The following is a 17770-nucleotide window of genomic DNA, read 5'->3' on the forward strand; positions in this document are numbered from 1 at the left end:
TGGGTGAGAACAGGAGGACCATGCCAATGGCTGCAGGCGGGCATTTGAGGCTCAGGAACAAACAGCAGGTACAAAGGCCCTGAGGCAGGCGCTGGCCAGGGCATCCCACGCTGAAGGGGCTGGAGTGGCTGAACAGGGGTGAGGGAGCTGTTGGAGGTGATATCAGGGTGGCAGCCAAGGGCCAGGTTCTGAAGGGCCCTGTGTCTGTGGCCGGGACTGTAGACCTCACTCTGGGTGAGACGGGCCAGCGCAGGGCTTTGAGGAGAGGTGTGAGTGTGTGTGAATGGCCAGCACCCTCCCTCCCCACTCTGTGTAGACTCAGCCCCTGTCCAGCTGTCGAGGGGTCCAAGGCCAGAGGGCAAGTGGCGTTCCATACTGGGCTTCTGAACATTTAAAAGTCTATGTGAGGCTCATTAGCTGTTAAAAAAATGCTTCATCCTTTGAAAAACGTATGTTCATAGTGAAAAAATTATTTAAATGATGTATATAAAGCTATTGTTTTTATTTCTGCAAATTAATCCAATGAAAAAGACAGTAGATTGGATTACAAGCCTGTGAGTAGTGATATTCTCTCTCAATGGGCTGGTAAGGTTTGGCTGAGTAATAAATTAATGACATACATAATTTTGTAAATTATTATATATTTATTTGTAAATGCATTTTATTCCCCTCGTTTCATGAAATCACTAGATTGTTTAATTACGATCTTCATAAAGTTGGAGTGTTTTAGACAGAAATGATTCAACTGTAATTGCACATGGGGTACAAAATGTAAAGTATTTTCATTAAAAATAAAAATGCATTTAAAATTGTAAACTAAAATTATGCTTCCAAAGTCATTTTTCTTCAAAAATATTCTAAAGCCAAATATAATTCAAAAAATATCAAAATTTTCAATCAAAAGTATTTAAATAAAGCTGAATTTTAAATTGTATTTTTTGACAATTTAATCAAATTGTAGCCCATATTTTTATAAGAATAAGACATTTGCCATTTGCAGTTCTGGCTCTGAGATCCCTGCGGTTGCTGATGTCATGAGCTGGTAGCGTGAGTCGTGTGTGTCCCGTCTAGACTGACGTGGAAAGGTGAAAGGGATTGTGAGGTGCTGCGGGCGCCTCCACGTTTGTCCGTGCACCTCCAGAGCTGTGAGCCGACGTGTAAAGAAATGCCAGAGTGGGTGCCTGGCACTGCCAGGAACGAATACTTCTTTATGCAGAATGTTGGCTTTTCTGCAACCTGAGCGGCAGGATTTGACATATTCATTAATTTGTGTTTTCTCCTGCCTAAGCGCTTCCGCTCGTCAAACCTCCCTGTTCCCGGGCGCGAAAGGCCTCACGTAACACGTGGCTTCCACGGAAGGCAGGCTGCAGGGGTGGAGGCCCTTTCACGGCTCGCGTGGCAGAAGTGCTGGGTGCAGGGGACATCATCCAGGCTCGGCCTGCGTGGCCCCTCCCAGGCCTGGCCCGGCACCGTGGATGGAAGAGCCAGCCAGCCAGCGCAATTGGGGTCTCTGCAAGATCCAGAGCAGAGAATGAGTTGCTGGACCCACCTGGGCTCGTGGAGACACCGGCAGGTCCCGTGTGTGCCCTGAGGCCAGAACCTGCCGGCTTCACCAGGCGCGCTGTGCTGTGTCCGAGGAGGATGAAGGCGGCTCTGCGGCTGTGGGCCTGAGCTACTGGCCGGCTGGGGACATAGGAGACAGACAGGCTTGGGGAAGTCGGTGAGGTCAGGAATTTGGGTGGAGACACCACTGGACATCCTGGTAGAAGCAGCAAGAAGACAGGTGGGAATATCAGATCTGCAGAAAGGATGGGGCCTGAGGAAAGAAAACAGCTCTGATCATTGAACAGATGCCAGTCAGGGCCTGAGGACTAAACACAGTGCATGGAGGCAGAAGAGGGTGGAAAAGAGAAGCCTGAGGCCCAGCCGGGGACACCCCACACGTGGGTCAGGGATATACTGCCACCGGGGACACGCCACACATGGGTCAGAGAGATGTTGCCACCCAGGACACCCCACATACAGGGGTGGATGTTCCCGTGGTGCCTGGCTGGCCAGTGGCTGCACAGAGCTTTGGCCTGGTCCTCTCCGAGCCCACATTCTTACCCTCGGGCCCCACTGCTTGGTCACAGAGTGCCCCAGATGCTGTCACACCCACCTTGAAGGCTGTTTTGTGTTTCATTCTCCCGCCCCCTCGGCTGTCCAAAGTGATTTCAGCACAGATCTGAGCATAAAACACTGGTTCCTGCTCCCACCATCACCAGCCACACTGTGACCCTTGTCTCCTCCCCAAGGGTTTGGGAAAGGACGAGCTTTGGGGGCCGAGGAGGTGTAGGGTCAGCCGAGGACCCTGGGCGCCATGTGCCGTGGTGGGACTGAGATTAAACACACGTAAATGCACCCCAGCTCCCTCCCGCTCCCAAGGCATCTTGCTCACACAGGAGCAGGCCTTTGGCTGAGAACCACTTCCAAGGAGCAGGGCTGGCTGCCGAGAGGGCTGCAGAAGGCCAGGGCTGTGCGCTGGATGGGACCTGCCTCCAGCCACCATCACAGCCCAACAAAAAAGAGCTGTACATGGCCCGGCTACGGCGCGTCCTGCAGAGGGTTCTTGCAGGTGACGGTGTTGGGACAGCACTCTGAGTGAGGCAGGGGCCTCTCCACAGAAAGGCTCTCTCACCTGTACAGGAAAACCTGCTGTGGGGGGTCCTGGGTGGCCACCATCCCTTCAGGGCCCCTCCCCGTGCACCTCCCTCCAGCTGTGGTGAGGACCCCCCCCCCCAACCTGCACCTGCCTCCGGGGCCAGCCTCTCCACCCTCGGAGACGTACCACCCTTGGGGGCACACCTTCCACAGCCCAGTGTCCCATGGGGCCGAGTGACAGCTTCCATGGCGGCTTACAGACCTTTCCAACAGGTGTCAGGTTGTCAGGATCTCGGGATCTCAGGATTTGCTGAGTGAGAGTCTTTGGTTCTGAAATGAAGACTGAGGAAGCGTCACTGCATGTGTTTGATGTTAAGACATGTTAGAGATCCCAGAACCAAAGAAATTTAGAGCGGGGCCTTCTCCAGGAAGCTTCAGACCCTGGCGAGCCCCCAGTCTAGAGGGGCTCAGGACACATGGACCCTGCCTACCCCCCCCCTCTCTAAGGTCTCCCTCGGCCCCCAACCCATCCTCCATGCCACCCATGGTCCTAGGAGAGCAACATGTGCCCCAGTGCCCAGAGGGTGCATGAAAGGTTCACAGCGTACAGTAATGAGTGAAAGGCTTTGAGAAGGTTCGCAATTTTTTAATTTTTTTTAGGAGCTTTTAGGTTTGGCCTGAGCGACCAGCAGGCTGTTTCTCAACCTGGTATGAATAAAGACCCCATTTTTTCATAGACAACCTATTAGCACTGAGAGAGCCCAGTCTGGGAGCAGCCACTCCGAGGGAAGGTGGGGACCCTCGTGGGCCTCATGTATGGCCCTGCTAGAGTTCTTTTCAGAAAACGACATGGGGAAAGAGAATGGGCTGAAATAGGAAAGCACGGACATTGCTTATTTTTAAAAGATTCCTTTACAGGAATTGTGATCAGCCCTGCACCCAGGTGGGCCTCGTGTCAGTCTGCGACAGGGCAGCTCGCCCGGGCCCAGGAGGCCTGTGCACTCCCAGCGGCTCTGTGGCCACCTGGGATACCCAAAAAGGAAAGGAGGTGCGGGCTGGGGTCCGAGCTCCGATCACTGAGTCAGCTTCCTTCAAAGCTCATTCCCCTTCCTCTTCCCAGGAATGACACCCACTTTAAGGAAAGCCCTCGGCTGGGCACCTTGCTGACATGCACGGGGAATCCTGACCGGTGGCTTCCAGCTTTGGGAAGGCTGACCTCAGGGCAGGGGCAGAGTCCTCAGAGGTCCCCAAATTACCCGGAGATGCTGACCCCCTGCACGGGGGCCCTGGGTGGAAAGTGGCAGCGTTGAGGCAGCTTGTTTAGGGTGGCTGTGGCACAGGAGGCAGCTCTTACCCTGGGGGTGTCCTTTCAGCTCGGCCAGAAACCAGGCTCCACCCCATCAGGGAGGAGGACCCTTCCTAAGGAAGCCAGTGGTGCTGTCCAGAAAGCTAGCCAGGCCCCAGGTGCAGCTTCACCCTGGGCCTGGGGGCTCTCCCTCCCCCCGCCTTCTAATGGAGCAAAGCCATTAAGCGATCCCCATTGTAATTAGGTTACAGAAGAGACCTCTGCACATTCTTTCAGGTTAAAATAGCGAGGATAAAGAGAGTAGGCAAAATTATTCCACTGTAGCAGCTTAATTATATGGAATGCTGCATAAATTGTCAAGTGCAAAGAATTAGTCTGATAAATTAAAATACTCATTAAATAGGCTATTGCAGAATTTTGAGAACATTATAGGGTTCCGCTTCTTCAGGTAATTTGCATATCCTTCATCTAGTGAATTTAATTTTAAAGGACTTCTTTTTTGTGTTTGGAAACCCTTTTTGTCTCCCATGAAGATAAAAACGGGCTTTCTCTGTTGTTCTGTGCCTTTATTAAGGCAGCTTCTCCAACTGTCTCCACGCCCTGGCCTGACAGACTCGGGAGGCCCAGAGCTCGGCTCAAAACGTAACTCAGACCTGGCATTTGATGGACATCTGGCTGAAGCAGGCTTTTTCTTTTTTTCCTCCTTCAACATGGTTAGCAGAGACTTAAAACTTGGCTGTGTTGTCATGGAGTTCATAAAAAGGAACAGAAGAACACTGAGAATCAGCAGGCATTTACTCTATACTTAAAAGGAGTGGGTGTGAGTCCTCGGTTAGACATGTGTGGGCAGAAGTCCCGTCAGAGGACGGCAGACTCCCCAGTGCAGATGTGTCAGGATCCGAGGTCAACACGTGTCCCAGTTCCACCAACAGAGTGGAAAAGGGAATCCACGCGGCCGTTTAGGGAAATCCGGTACGGCGTCAAGGATGCAGGAATAACGTCGAGAGGTGTCCAGGGTGGCCTGAGACCCACAGGATGCTGGGGACCACGAGGCATTGTTTTTCCTTTTAGGCATATTTGAGGTTAAAAAAAAAATCTGAAGCGACAAACCACAGGCCTGTGCCGCAGAGGCTGCCTTGTGCAGCGTTCACGGCGCAGGAGGAGGGAACGGCAGCCTCTCTGTGTTTCAGTTCTCTCTGCCAGCGAGAAATCTCAAAGTCAGAAAGTGAACTAGTGAGGACAGGCATCGCCGAAAGGGGCCGGAACACAGGACCCCATGAAGTCAGCTGATGCCCCACAGACGCTGCCTCCTTCCACAGCGCCAAGGGATCACACAGACACCCCCGAAAGCACTCGGCAGTCTCCAAAGAGATTTCCCTGGCAAGAAGCTGGACTCTGGGGACTCTGGGACCAGATTCTGTGTTTTCTGAGACTCCCCGGCACCTGCTCAGGGCACTGTCGGGCTTTCCAGAGGATGGTGGAGTTTCTTGACGTGAACTGGCAGGTTGCATGTCAGTGCCCAGCACAGCGCTGGGCGGCATCACTCAGCAGACGGTGTGCGAGGCCTCGGGAAGGGAGCAGTGACACCGGGAGCCTGTGGGCGCTGAGAAAGAAGCAGCCTGCGGAGCCCTCTCTCCTCCTGCGAAGGAACCGGCCTATGGGGAAGGAACAGACCCTCTCCTGGGAAACAGAAGAAATCAGGAGAATCCTGGTGACCTTTATGCTGTTGCTGTGGGTGCTGTTGGGGGGCCACAGCGATTCCGCTGTTGGGGGAAGACCTTGATAGCTGAGTCACCTGGAGCAGAGTCGTCGAGCGATGCTCCAGCTGATGTTTGACGTTCAGAACACAAGCAGAAGCACTGATCGGCGAATTAATGGCGCCGGAGACCAGAGCACACTGCAGTCTCAGACACGGAGCAGATACCTTCTCCTTAGGAATGACGGTGGCCCGGTCACAACACATGCAGCAAAACAGCTGCCACCACGAGGGCCGTGGATTCGTCGCTTGCTGGGTGCTGAGACCTGGGCCACGCTGGCTCAGAGGCTCCCACGTGGTCCTCACAGCTGCGGGGGAAGTGTGCATGGGAATCCACAGCCTGGACGGGGAGACGGATCGAAGTGTGGGAAGCGCTGGCCCCGGCACTTGGCGTGTGGCAGGAACGTAGCCACTGCCAGCTTCATTACTTTTCAATTACTTTACTCTGTGACTTCGATTTTGACTTACACTGCGGTCTCAGATTAGCTTGAGAATGAAACTGTCCCTTGTACTCTCTTAAAACCTTTCAGTACTTAAAAAAAAAAAAATTAATTCAGGTTGTTTGCTTCAATTGCTGATTTAAACGGACTGAACTAAAGTTTAAAAGGCCCGGGGTCAGTTTTGAGAGGCTTGCCAGGCAGCACCAGGGGCGTGCTGGGAGGGTTGTCGGTGGCACATTTGTTTACTTATCCATAAATTTAATTTTCAGCTGTTATTTTAGATTCCGGGAGTACATGTGCAGGCTTGTGATCTGGGCATACTGGTGATGCTGAGGTTTGGGGTACACTTGCTCCCGTCACACAGGTAGTGAGCACGTCCCCCAGAGGGAGTTTCAGCCCTTTCCTCCCGCCTCCCTCTCGCTGCCTCTCACATTCCCTCTTACATTCCCCGGTGTCTGTTGTTCCATCTCTACAGCTGTGAGTACCCGATGTCTGGTCCCCACTTCATGTGAGTGCATGTGGTGGTGTGTGGCTCTCTGATGTCTGGTCCCCACTTCCATGTGAGTGCGTGTGGTGGCGTGTGGCTCTCTGATGTCTTGTCCCCACTTCCATGTGAGTGCGTGTGGTGGCGTGTGGCTCTCTGATGTCTGGTCCCCACTTCCATGTGAGTGCGTGTGGTGGCGTGTGGCTCTCTGATGTCTGGTCCCCACTTCCATGTGAGTGCGTGTGGTGGCGTGTGGCTCTCTGATGTCTGGTCCCCACTTCCATGTGAGTGCGTGTGGTGGCATGTGGCTCTCTGATGTCTGGTCCCCACTTCCGTGTAAGAGTATGTGGCGGCGTGTGGCTCTCTGATGATGTCTGGTCCCCACTTCCATGTGAGAGCATGTGGTGGCGTGTGGCTCTCTGATGATGTCTGGTTCCCGCTTCCATGTGAGTGCGTGTGGCTGCGTGTGGGTCTCTGATGATGTCTGGTTCCCGCTTCCGTGTGACAGCGTGTGGTGGCGTGTGGCTCTCTGATGTCTGTTCCCCACTTCCATGTGAGCGCGTGTGGCGGCGTGTGGCTCTCTGCTTCTGCATTAATTTGCTTAGGATGGTGGCCCCAAATCGTGTCCTTTGCAGCAGCGTGGATGCATTTGTTGAAGAAAGAACACAGGCCCCTAAGCATCAAAGTGCAGTCACAGACCCTGAAGAACCTTGCCTGTCCTCGAGAGGCTCACAGTCAGCTCGGGAGGCAGCTCTGCCTGGAACTCACCACGATGCCTGTTTCACTGACTTGGAAACCATTTCTCAGCTCAGGTCCAGTGAAGAGCAGACGGTGCCACTGAACCACAGCACATGCTTTGGAATCACCTCAGATGATTTTGTATCTATTGAACAATCTCTCAGACTCATTTATCAGCCTCACTCTTGCATGGGCATCTAAAAGGAGTTTTAGCGATCAACGGGTTAAAGAATCCTGACACGTCACACTCAGAACCCCTCCACTGAGCGTCTCCACAGCACGATACTGGTCCCCACGTGCTCTCCAGGCCTCCGCAGGGCTGGTCCCCACCTGCTCTCCAGGCCTCCGCAGGGCTGGTCCCCACCTGCTCTCCAGGCCGCAGCAGGGTTGATTTCCACGTGCTCTCCAGGCCGCCGCTGGCTGGTCCACATGTGCTCTCCAGGCTGGCCACACAGCATTTCTCATGAGCATTCCACTGTAGCCAAGAAGATCATCCTCTGAGTTACTGTTGGCCACAGCCGACGGCCTTTCTGGAAGTTCTGCTGCCGCGTGCTCCTGGCGTCTTGGGAGGCCCCAGTAGAAAGTGCTCAGGCAGAAAGAAGGACTCATTCCCTCCCCAAGGCCTCCAAGGATGCGCCTTGCTGCGCTGCCTATTCAGGGCAGCGGGAATTGCCGAGAGTCATCACTGCACTGGCCCATGCTGCCACCCCACTTCAGCTGGGGGAAATGTGCATTTCAGAACCAAGGAAACACAGACAGGAAGGCCCACTTCAGAACCAAGGAAACAGGGGCAGAAAGGCCCACTTCAGAACCAAGGAAACACGGACAGGAAGGCCCACTTCAGAACCAAGGAAACAGGGGCAGGAAGGCCCACTTCAGAACCAAGGAAACACGGACAGGAAGGCCCACTTCAGAACCAAGGAAACACGGACAGGAAGGCCCACTTCAGAACCAAGGAAACAGGGGCAGGAAGGCCCACTTCAGAACCAAGGAAACACGGACAGGAAGGCCCACTTCAGAACCAAGGAAACACGGACAGGAAGGCCCACTTCAGAACCAAGGAAACACGGACAGGAAGGCCCACTTCAGAACCAAGGAAACAGGGGCAGGAAGGCCCACTTCAGAACCAAGGAAACACGGACAGGAAGGCCCACTTCAGAACCAAGGAAACAGGGGCAGGAAGGCCCACTTCAGAACCAAGGAAACACGGACAGGAAGGCCCACTTCAGAACCAAGGAAACACGGACAGAAAGGCCCACTTCAGAACCAAGGAAACACGGACAGGAAGGCCCACTTCAGAACCAAGGAAACACGGACAGAAAGGCCCACTTGGGGAATAAACAAAGCACTGTGCCAGCAGCGCGGGGGACCGTTTGCATCCACTCGACAGAACTAGTTTTACTTTTTCAGGAATTTTGTGAGCCCGTTATTCATACAGCCATTGTGAAACACTGAATGATAAAAACACACTTAAATAAACTGTTTTAAGAGCAGAGGCGATCAATACTCAAGCTCACCATTTTATAACTGGTTTTCTACATTTTCGTGTCATCAGCGCCCTTGAGATTATTTCTGTCCTCCGTGTCTGCATGGTGGGAACTCTTTCCTCTGCACCTGCAGGTCTGTGTCTGCTTGGTTCGGCCCGCCGTGCCTCATGTTGAAATTCACTCCCCATGTGTGATTGGGCGTCTGGTTGGTTCGCCCCGCCGTGCCTCATGTTGAAATTCACTCCCCATGTGTGATTGGGCGTCTGGTTGGTTCGGCCCCGCCGTGCCTCGGTTTGAAATTCACTCCCCATGTGTGATTGGGCGTCTGGTTGGTTCGGCCCCGCGGTGCCTCATGTTGAAATTCAATCCCCATGTGTGACTCTGCGTCTGCTTGGTTCGGTCCTGCCGTGCCTCGGTTTGAAATTCACTCCCCATGTGCGACTCTGCGTCTGGTAGGTTCGACCCCGCCCTGCCTCATGTTGGAATTTGGTCCCCAGGTTGGAGGCACAGCCTGGTGGGAGGCCTTTGGATCATGGGGGAGGGGCGCATGGGGCTGGGCGGATCCCTCCTGAATGGATTCATGCCCTCCCGGGGTGGAGGTCAGCGACTTCTTCTCTCTTCACTCCTGTGAGACCTGACTGTTAACGAGAGCCTGGCCCTCCCTCGCCCCCTCCTGCTTCCTCTCTCCCCATGTGAGCTCTGCACACTGCACGGCTCCCTTCACCTTCCACTGCAGGTGGAAGCAGCCTGGGGCATCCTCAGACGCAGACACCTGTACCATGCTTCTTGTGCAGCCTGCAGTACCGTGAGCCAAAGAAACCTCTTTTGCTTGTACATTGCCCAGCCTCGGGTGTTCCTTTACAGCAACACAAACGGACTAAGACAGCGTCTCTACCCATTCCCTTTAGTAGTTTCACATGAGCGCTGAAGTCGGCCGCGATGGGAGCATTTACACAGCAGAAATTACCCAGTGCGGCAGTTCACCATCCTGTTGTGCATGGGACAGGCAGCCTGCACACCATGAGCTGTGAGACACACAGGGCTGTGCTGAGGATGGTGAAGAAGGGGGTGTCTCTGAGCACATGTGGGGCCTGAGCTGCCTGGAAAGAGGACTGTGTTGTTGTCAGACTGAGGAGCTCAGAGCATCCTGGCAGGGGACAGAGAACGCCTGAAATGTGCTGAAAAGCCCAATATCTGGACAAGGAGAGTCACCTGGACCTCAGGGCCAGCAAGGCAAGTTCTCCGTGCTTGCAGGGGACACCACTGAAAGGCTTTGAAGGACCACTGAAAGGTCTGGATTTGGAACCAGAGGTCTGGATGTTGAGTCCAAGGATGGACAGACACCATTAGACTGACGGCTCGTGACACCCTGGGCAGTGTGGAGAATGGACTAGGGCCGGGCAACCTCTTGGCAACCACAGCCTGCAGGTCAAATCAGACCCACTGTCTGCTGTTGTAAATAAAGTTTTATTGGAACACAGCCACGACCATTCACTTAGGCGTGGCCTGCAGCTGCCTCCACACTGCAAGGCAGGGCTGAGTAGCTAAGACGGAGCCGTGGGCCTGCCGAGCCTGACCCAGTTGCTACCTGCCCTTCATAGGAAAAGGTTGTTCCCCTGTGGATTGGATTTTTCTCATTACTGTGGGCTGGGCTGCCGTTTCCATTCCTGACCCTGACATCAGTGACTGTTCTGCAGCAGTGACCGGGGTGGTTCTCAGGTTGCTTTTGTATTCACTTTCTGTTCCTCAGCCTGCTTAAAAGAGTCCGCTATTACCCACCTGAGGGAAGCTTGCCGATCAGTCAGATGTCTCCTCTGTTTGCGGGAGGACAACAGCACTGATGACCTTACAGCTCTCTTGCCACCCAAGGCTTACGTCCGTGTCCTCCCCTCCCCTCCCCTGGGTTCCCACCCCATCCTAAAGCTTTAAAGGAGCTTTGCTTTAGCACAGTTTTCTGTCTGCCTCGTTCTTTCGGCGCAGTAGGTGATTACTTACATGTAAAAAATAATATGCATTTGCTCGAAGGGAAAAACTTTCCGTAAGACAATGGAGAGGCCGCAAAGGTGGGAAGGGCAGGCTGTGACAGGATCTCGTTCGCGTCCCTCCGAAAGGAATAATTTCATTACCCCAGATTAACACGGGGGTGCTACAATAAGGGGTGAGAGTAATTGATATTTTCCTGCTGTCTCATCCTGTGTTAATCACAATCGCAAGGCCTCTTCGTTGGTAGGGTTTGCAGTGAAATTCCGTTTTTTTCTGGTTTTCATCTCCAAAGCGACAAAGGCTTTGTGCAAACGCGTATTTCCACAGAGTCGCAAGCCAAGGTCAGTTGCCTTGTGACACCCGTCCTCTCCGTGAAGTGAGGCAGGTGGGTTTGCTGTGTTGGTGCTGGGATTACTGAGGGTTCATTTCCATCTGCTAATTGTTTCCAGAGCTCATTTCCCGTGGTTTGCCATCGAGTGCAATTCGTTCTCTGAACGTCTTCCTCATTCTACATCAGGAGAAAACCAGGGTGAGGCTTTTATGAGAGCTAAATTATTATAGGATGTTCCTGTCAGGGCATGAACAAGAGGCCGCGGAGTAGCTGGTGGTGCTGATGACAGATATACACACGTTCGGCTTGGCCTTCTAGGGAGTCTTTTTATCAACACCTAATGCTGGTTAATGACACATATTTCCCAGTAATTACACAGCTACGAACGATTACGTAACTTTAAAATAAGACGTTGCAGTTTGCAGAGCGTGTCTACATACTTCTCATCAGTGATTCGCAGTAGTCCTGGGGTCCTGGTGGGACATCCCTTTCTAGATGGAACCAAAGGCGCGCAGTTGAGCTGGCCCGAGGGGGACCCAGTGGTCAGTGGGAAAATGGAGCCTCGTTCAGGTTCTAATTCTGTGCCTGTTCGTGACCCTTCCATTAAGGTAGATGGGTCAAGCAGGCGGTAATTGAATTTTTCAATGGAGAAAAATGCTCAGAGGTGCCCGGAGACTGAGGACCTTTCCAACCTGACCCCTGTGCTTTCTGATTTTTCCTAACAGTTGACAACAAAGACAAACTGGAGGAAACCTCTGGACTGAAAATTCTTCAAACCGGAGTCGGGTCGGTGAGTAACGGGAGGGGTGCCGTCTGCTCTGAGATCGGCGATGCTGTCTGGGTGCTGGTGAGCACCGTGAGAACAGAGGCTGGACCTGCAGGTTAATTCAGCCGAGGTCCTGTTTTCCGGGGAGGACCAGTGGGCTGCGGCGGGAGCATCCTCTGTGGGTGGGAAACGGGGACAAAATGTGCCTGGAGAGTTCAATGATGTCTTAGGGCCTTTGAAGTCGTAATTTAGTATCCCCACAAGAAAAAGCATTAATGGCTAAGAAGAACAGAGAAGCCTTCAGAAAACGTGCACTTCCTCCCCTCTTCAGCTGTTTTGTAGTTGCTAAGTGTGTGAAAATGAATATGGGCTAGAGGGATTCCTCTTTCCTCCTGGGATGCAGTGGGACATGCTTGTATCTTCAATATCGAAGGACGTATATTTGGGAGAGGTGATATAAAACGGGAAATGCTTCCATAATATCATTGAAAATCTATCAAGCCCCCGTGTGTCCAAACCCCACCATGCTGGTGTCAGAGAGGCGTCGGCCAGGCTCCGCCAGCAGCCAGAGCCGCGGGCACCGTCCCCTCACGTGACAACTTAATGAACTGCACACAGAGCGCGGACACGCCTCCTCTGAGGAATGGCGTGTGGCCACTCGTAAGTCAGTGCGGACCGAAACCAATCTGCGCTCTCGCATTTGAGATTTCGGGTTTCACAGCACTCGCCATTAGAGATAATTAACTGTGAAGGAGCGCTTATTTATGAGTGTGCTTGCTACACAGCAGAACCGCCCTCTGCGGAGCCACTTAAAGACAGGCCGCTTCTGTGGGGAAATCTCGTCCTCACCAGGCCCGAGACTCGGGCTCTTGAAATAAGAAGCTGCTTAATCGGCCGCTCTTCCCAAACAGAGGTTCTTGCGCTTCCCATGCAGTGCCTGCTTAAGGATAGCCTGAAGGGCTTGGAAAATGTCTGCCTCTCGGTTAAATGACGGGCAGGGTGTGGGAGAGGACAGCAGCCAGTGACCGATGGAAACTGGCCTCACGGCCCGACAGGTGCTCCTGTCCTCGGTGTTTCTTGATGCCTTCCTGGCTCGTGCTGGATGAACGAGGTGTTGGGCAGCCGGTGATGCCCTGGTCTTTCCCAGAAGCTTACTGTGTCTTTAGCACCCAGCAAAGGGTGAGAAAGAAGCCAAGAGTCGGGGGGGCTGCCGAGAGCCACCTGCATCCCACAGAAGGTGCAGTGACTGATGCAGAGGGGCCAAGTGGCCTCGAGGTGGAGTCAGTGGGGGGCGGCTGTGACCCCGTGTCACACCAGCGGCTGTGTGTCTCCTACATGTGGAAGGAGCTGTGGTGTCCTCCTGCCTTTCCTCTCCCTCTGAGCTCATCACGTGGGGTGGTGTTTGGTGCTAAGTCATTCCTACAGGGAAAATGGTGTCCAGGAATTAGGGACAAATCTAGATGGACTCAGGTTAGAGCTGTCTCTGTAATCTGGTCAGAGAACACGTCGAGGCTGGGACCATCTGCTGAACTGTGGAATATTTAGGCCCCGTGAGAAGCGGCTGTGGTGGGCAGGGAGGTGGGTCCTGTGAACATGAAGGAGGCTCTGCCCTGAGAGGGCTGGAGGGGCAGGGGTGGGGGACGGGGAATGGGAGACTCTGGGGTTCATCTGGGAGGTAACCAGTGTGGTGCCTGGTGTCCAGACACACCTTCCTCATTGAAACCTGGACTCTGGCCACTCCAGGAAAGCGGCAGGACGTGGTGACAGGCAGAGCCACTGACTGGGCAGCTCCAGCCCAAGTGGCTTCTGCCGTGTGCCTCGCCACACTTTGCCTCTTAAGCATGGAAGGTCAGATGTTATTGTCCACGCACACATGAGCCGGGGGGATAGCACCTCCCTGGCCGCCCACTCAGGACGGAGCTCCTTCCCACACACACTTGGGCCTGGAGGACAGCACCTCCACGGCCACCCTTTCAGGACAGAGCTGCCGTTCCCATACTGGAGGAGCCACAGGGCCTGGACCTGTGGCTGTAGCCTCCCAGCTCCTCCCGTCCTCCGCTGAGCACCTGTGATGTCTGGGCACTCCCCGCTTGGATTGGGGGAGTTTAGTCCTCCCAGCTCCTCCCGTCCTCTGCTGAGCACCTGTGATGTCCAGGCACTCCCCGCTTGGATCGGGGCATCTGGGTTTCGTCCTCCCAGCTCTTCCTGTCCTCTGCTGGGTACCTGTGATGTCCGGGCACTCCCCGCTTGGATCAGGGGATCTGAGTTTGGTCCTCCCAGCTCCTCCCATCCTCCGCTGGGTACCTGTGATGTCCAGGCACTCCCCGCTTGGATCAGGGAATCTGAGTTTTGTCCTCCCAGCTCCTCCCATCCTCTGCTGGGTACCTGTGATGTCCAGGAACTCCCCGCTTGTATCAGGGGATCTGAGTTTGGTCCTCCCAGCTCCTCCCGTCCTCTGCGGGACACCTGTGATGTCCAGGCACTCCCCACTTGGATTGGGGAATCTGGGTTTTGTGCTGTACTTGGTGCTTCCTTTCACTCAGGCCCTTTCTTGACTCTGCAGAGCCGCCCCTCGCCATCTGTTTCACTGTGGCCTCCCGTGGTCTCTGTGCTCACCCCGTGACTCTCCTTCCTCTGTTGTCAAACGGGGGTCATCACAGAACCCGCACCACCGGGTTGTGTGCAGGTTTCTGGGTGGCGGAGTGCGGACGAGTGAGCACTCGTAAACATTCACTGTCATTCTCACCGTGGTCCTGACGTCTGGGGCGGCGGAGTGCAGACGAGTGAGCACTCATAAACATTCACTGTCATTCTCACCGTGGTCCTGACGCCCCCACAGCATTTGGATTAGGCAGGGGTTGGACCTTCTGGCTCCGTCCACCGTGTCTCAGCACCCTCTGTCACGCCTTCGCCTCTCCCTCCCTCGATGCTACATGACGGATTATTTCCTGAAATTGTTTCCCACGTTCCCTCCTCCTCTGTGTCTAATCTGTTGTAAAACCCAAATGTTGGGTACTTTTCTCTTGGTTACTGTATTTTTCACTTAGAAAAACTTTTTATTTAGTAATTTATCAAATCTGTTCTTTTGCCTTCTACTTTGATTATGTGTTCGATACCATCTTTTATCTTTTCAGTCATTTTAAACCTACTTATTTTACAGTCTCATCCACACCCTCCGGCTGTTTCCTAGTCTTAGGTTTCTACAACTCCTGCTCATCACGTCTGCTGAATGCCTCCTGCGGGTCTGTCCTCTTTCGTGGTTGATGAAGTCTTTCTTTAGAATTGTGAGCTTACCTTCAGCAGGGATTGATGATACTGAAGTGTGAATTTCTATGTGAGAGTTTCTGGATAAGAAGTTTTGCCCTCAGTGTCCCAGCGGATCCACTGTCGTGTCAATTGTCCCCCTGGGAGTTTCTGCGCCATTCAGTGACGTGTGGACCTTGCTCTGGCATGTGCACAGGCCTGGGGTTCCGCCCCCTCCCCACTTCCCCAGCTGGTGGGTGGTCTGTTCCTGGGCTTCAGTCTTGAGGGAGGCAGGTCCTCAAGGTCTGGGCCTCATGTGGAGCCCCCATCGCCATCCACCCCAAGGCCGCATGGGCTGTGGCTGTCGGAACTCACCCCCCAGCTCTCGGCTTCCACACACTGGGATCCAAGGAAAGGTTCCAAATGTCCAAGAGCCACTTGAGCAGCAGCTCCCAGTCACGCCTGGTTTCGATGGCTCCGTTCCGTGTTGGAATCTGGAGATCCCCTTTCTTCCTGTGCTCGTGGCTTCGTGCTCCTCAGAGCCGATGCCGTGTGTCATGTGGGATTTCGATGTGCGTGTCTGAGGGTCCCTGCTCAGCCTCCGTTTAGTGGGCTGTTCGTTCGCTCATTCCTGGATATTTATACGTGTCAGGCAGGTTTTAAGAACTGAAACTACAGCAGTGAACAAAACAGACAAACCTTCCATCGCGGAGCTCCCATCCCAGGTGGAGCTGGAGCTGCATCGAGGAATAAGGCCCGTCGTTTCCTGAAGGCAGAACCCGGCCGTCACCTGCATCGCTTTCTGCACTCACTCGGGCGACCGCCATCTCTTCCCTTCACGTCGACCAGCTCCTCCTCTGTCAGTTCTACAGCTCGGACTCTCCAGGGCCTGGGTCCCTCCTCCTTTCTGCCCGTGCTCTCTCCTGCGGGGAACTCACCTGGGCCCTGGCTTTTTATATCATGTGTTTGGTGATGATCCCCAGCTTCACCGTGTCTCCAGCCCTGACCCGTTCACTGAGCAACAGACGTGTGTGGCCACAGGCCACCTCCGTTTCTCTCCTGGGAGATCCGCAGGGGAGACTCACACTTAATGTGGACCACGCAGGGCTCTTGAGCTTCCTGCCAGAGCCTGTTTCTCCCCCTAGGTTTTCTCATCTCTTATTGGAAATGGCATCACTTTTCCTTGTGAAGCTCTGTCTAGGAAGTAGATTGATTCAATGCATGGAAATCTGAATTGCTGCTCAGATTATCTGTGAAGTGGACTATTTAACTCTAGAAAGAATTGGCCTGTGCCCACCCCCGATGCCCACCCATCTCATGTGTGGGCAGGGAGGTTCTGCCTAGACTTGGGCTGATGGGCTTCCTGCGGGGGACCGTGGGGGCCGAGGGCAGGAGCAGGAGCTCACCTGCACGGCACCACGCCTCTGCTTCCATCCACGTCCGACCTGTGTCCTCTGTGGCCCCTGAGCGAGCAGAGGATGGACCTTGCCATTCCCGGGGCAGAGGCTCCATCATCCCTGGGACCGAAAATGATGAAACCCTAGAGTAATGTTTATTTTACCCACTGGTTACAATCTGGCCACAAGGAGCTCATCCACCCTGACCTGCCTGTCTTCCTGGCCATCTCCAGATATTCCCTCGTTCCACTAAATGCTGGAGACCAGCTCCTGGAGCGCCATCCTTCTCCACGTGGCCATTTTACATTTCAAAAGAGAGTTCTTCTCGAGCTCTTGACTCCATGGACGTCGTGCCCAGCAGGCCCTCAAGCCCAGCGTCTGTGCCTCCCGCTTCATCCCTGCCCGTCTCCGTCGGGAGGCTGCCCCCGGGAGAGGGAAGGAGGTTTGTATATTTGGAGTAGATTTGCGGTGGTGAAAATGGGAGAAAGGGGTACAAGTTGAGAAATTATTTAAAAGCTAATGACTTTTTTTCTAATTTGAGTTGCCTTATTCAGTGTTAAGCCTGAATTTGACGGTTCCGATTTTTAAAATGTATTTAAAATTCTTCTAATCCCTGACTCTGGAATATAAAGCAGAGTTTGATTACAGAAATCTAATAGCATTTACAAAATCTCTCCCCTGCACTTGCATTTAACGCACGTGATGACAGATAGTGGAATTAAAACCTTTTAAGCCAAATGGAAATATCTCAAAACAAAATTTAAAGGAAATGAACAGATTACAGTGCAGATACACACCCCTCATAGATGGGTGGCATTTTGATGTACTTCAAAATCTAATTTCTGATATCTTGAAAAGTGTTTGCATTTTATTCAAATTAATAAAGCCATGTTTTTTTCCAAAGGAGAGTGATAATCACCAAAAAGCAAAACTCAAAAGTTTGGAAGAAAAATAATCTGGATAAAGGCAGATGCGTGGCTACCGCCTTCTCAGTTGTATCCAGAGTTAGAAGTGTGTTCTGGTTTCTTAGCATCGTGATAGACAGAGCAGAGAGGTGCCATACCCAGCGTTCTAGCTTCTAAGCGTCGTGATAGAGCAGAGAGGTGTCCTGCCCAGCGTTCTAGCTTCTAAGCGTCGTGATAGAGCAGAGAGGTGCCCTGCCCAGCGTTCTGGCTTCTAAGCGTCGTGATAGAGCAGAG

At 53.3% G+C, this 17770-nt stretch overlaps 1 protein-coding gene across 1 annotated transcript in view; it reads left to right on the forward strand.

Moving 5' to 3' along the window:
• Nucleotides 1–17770, forward strand: part of PTPRN2 (protein tyrosine phosphatase receptor type N2) — a gene marked incomplete at its 5' end in the record, with an annotated part of 1004492 nt that overhangs the window by 647717 nt on the left and 339005 nt on the right. Inside the window, 1 exon segment of the mRNA NM_001305920.1 lies at nucleotides 11891–11955. Coding sequence (NP_001292849.1) covers nucleotides 11891–11955 — 65 coding nt within the window.

The sequence above is a fragment of the Macaca nemestrina genome, chromosome 4 (genome assembly GCF_043159975.1).
Source record: "Macaca nemestrina isolate mMacNem1 chromosome 4, mMacNem.hap1, whole genome shotgun sequence".
Classification (NCBI taxonomy): Eukaryota; Metazoa; Chordata; class Mammalia; order Primates; family Cercopithecidae; genus Macaca; species Macaca nemestrina.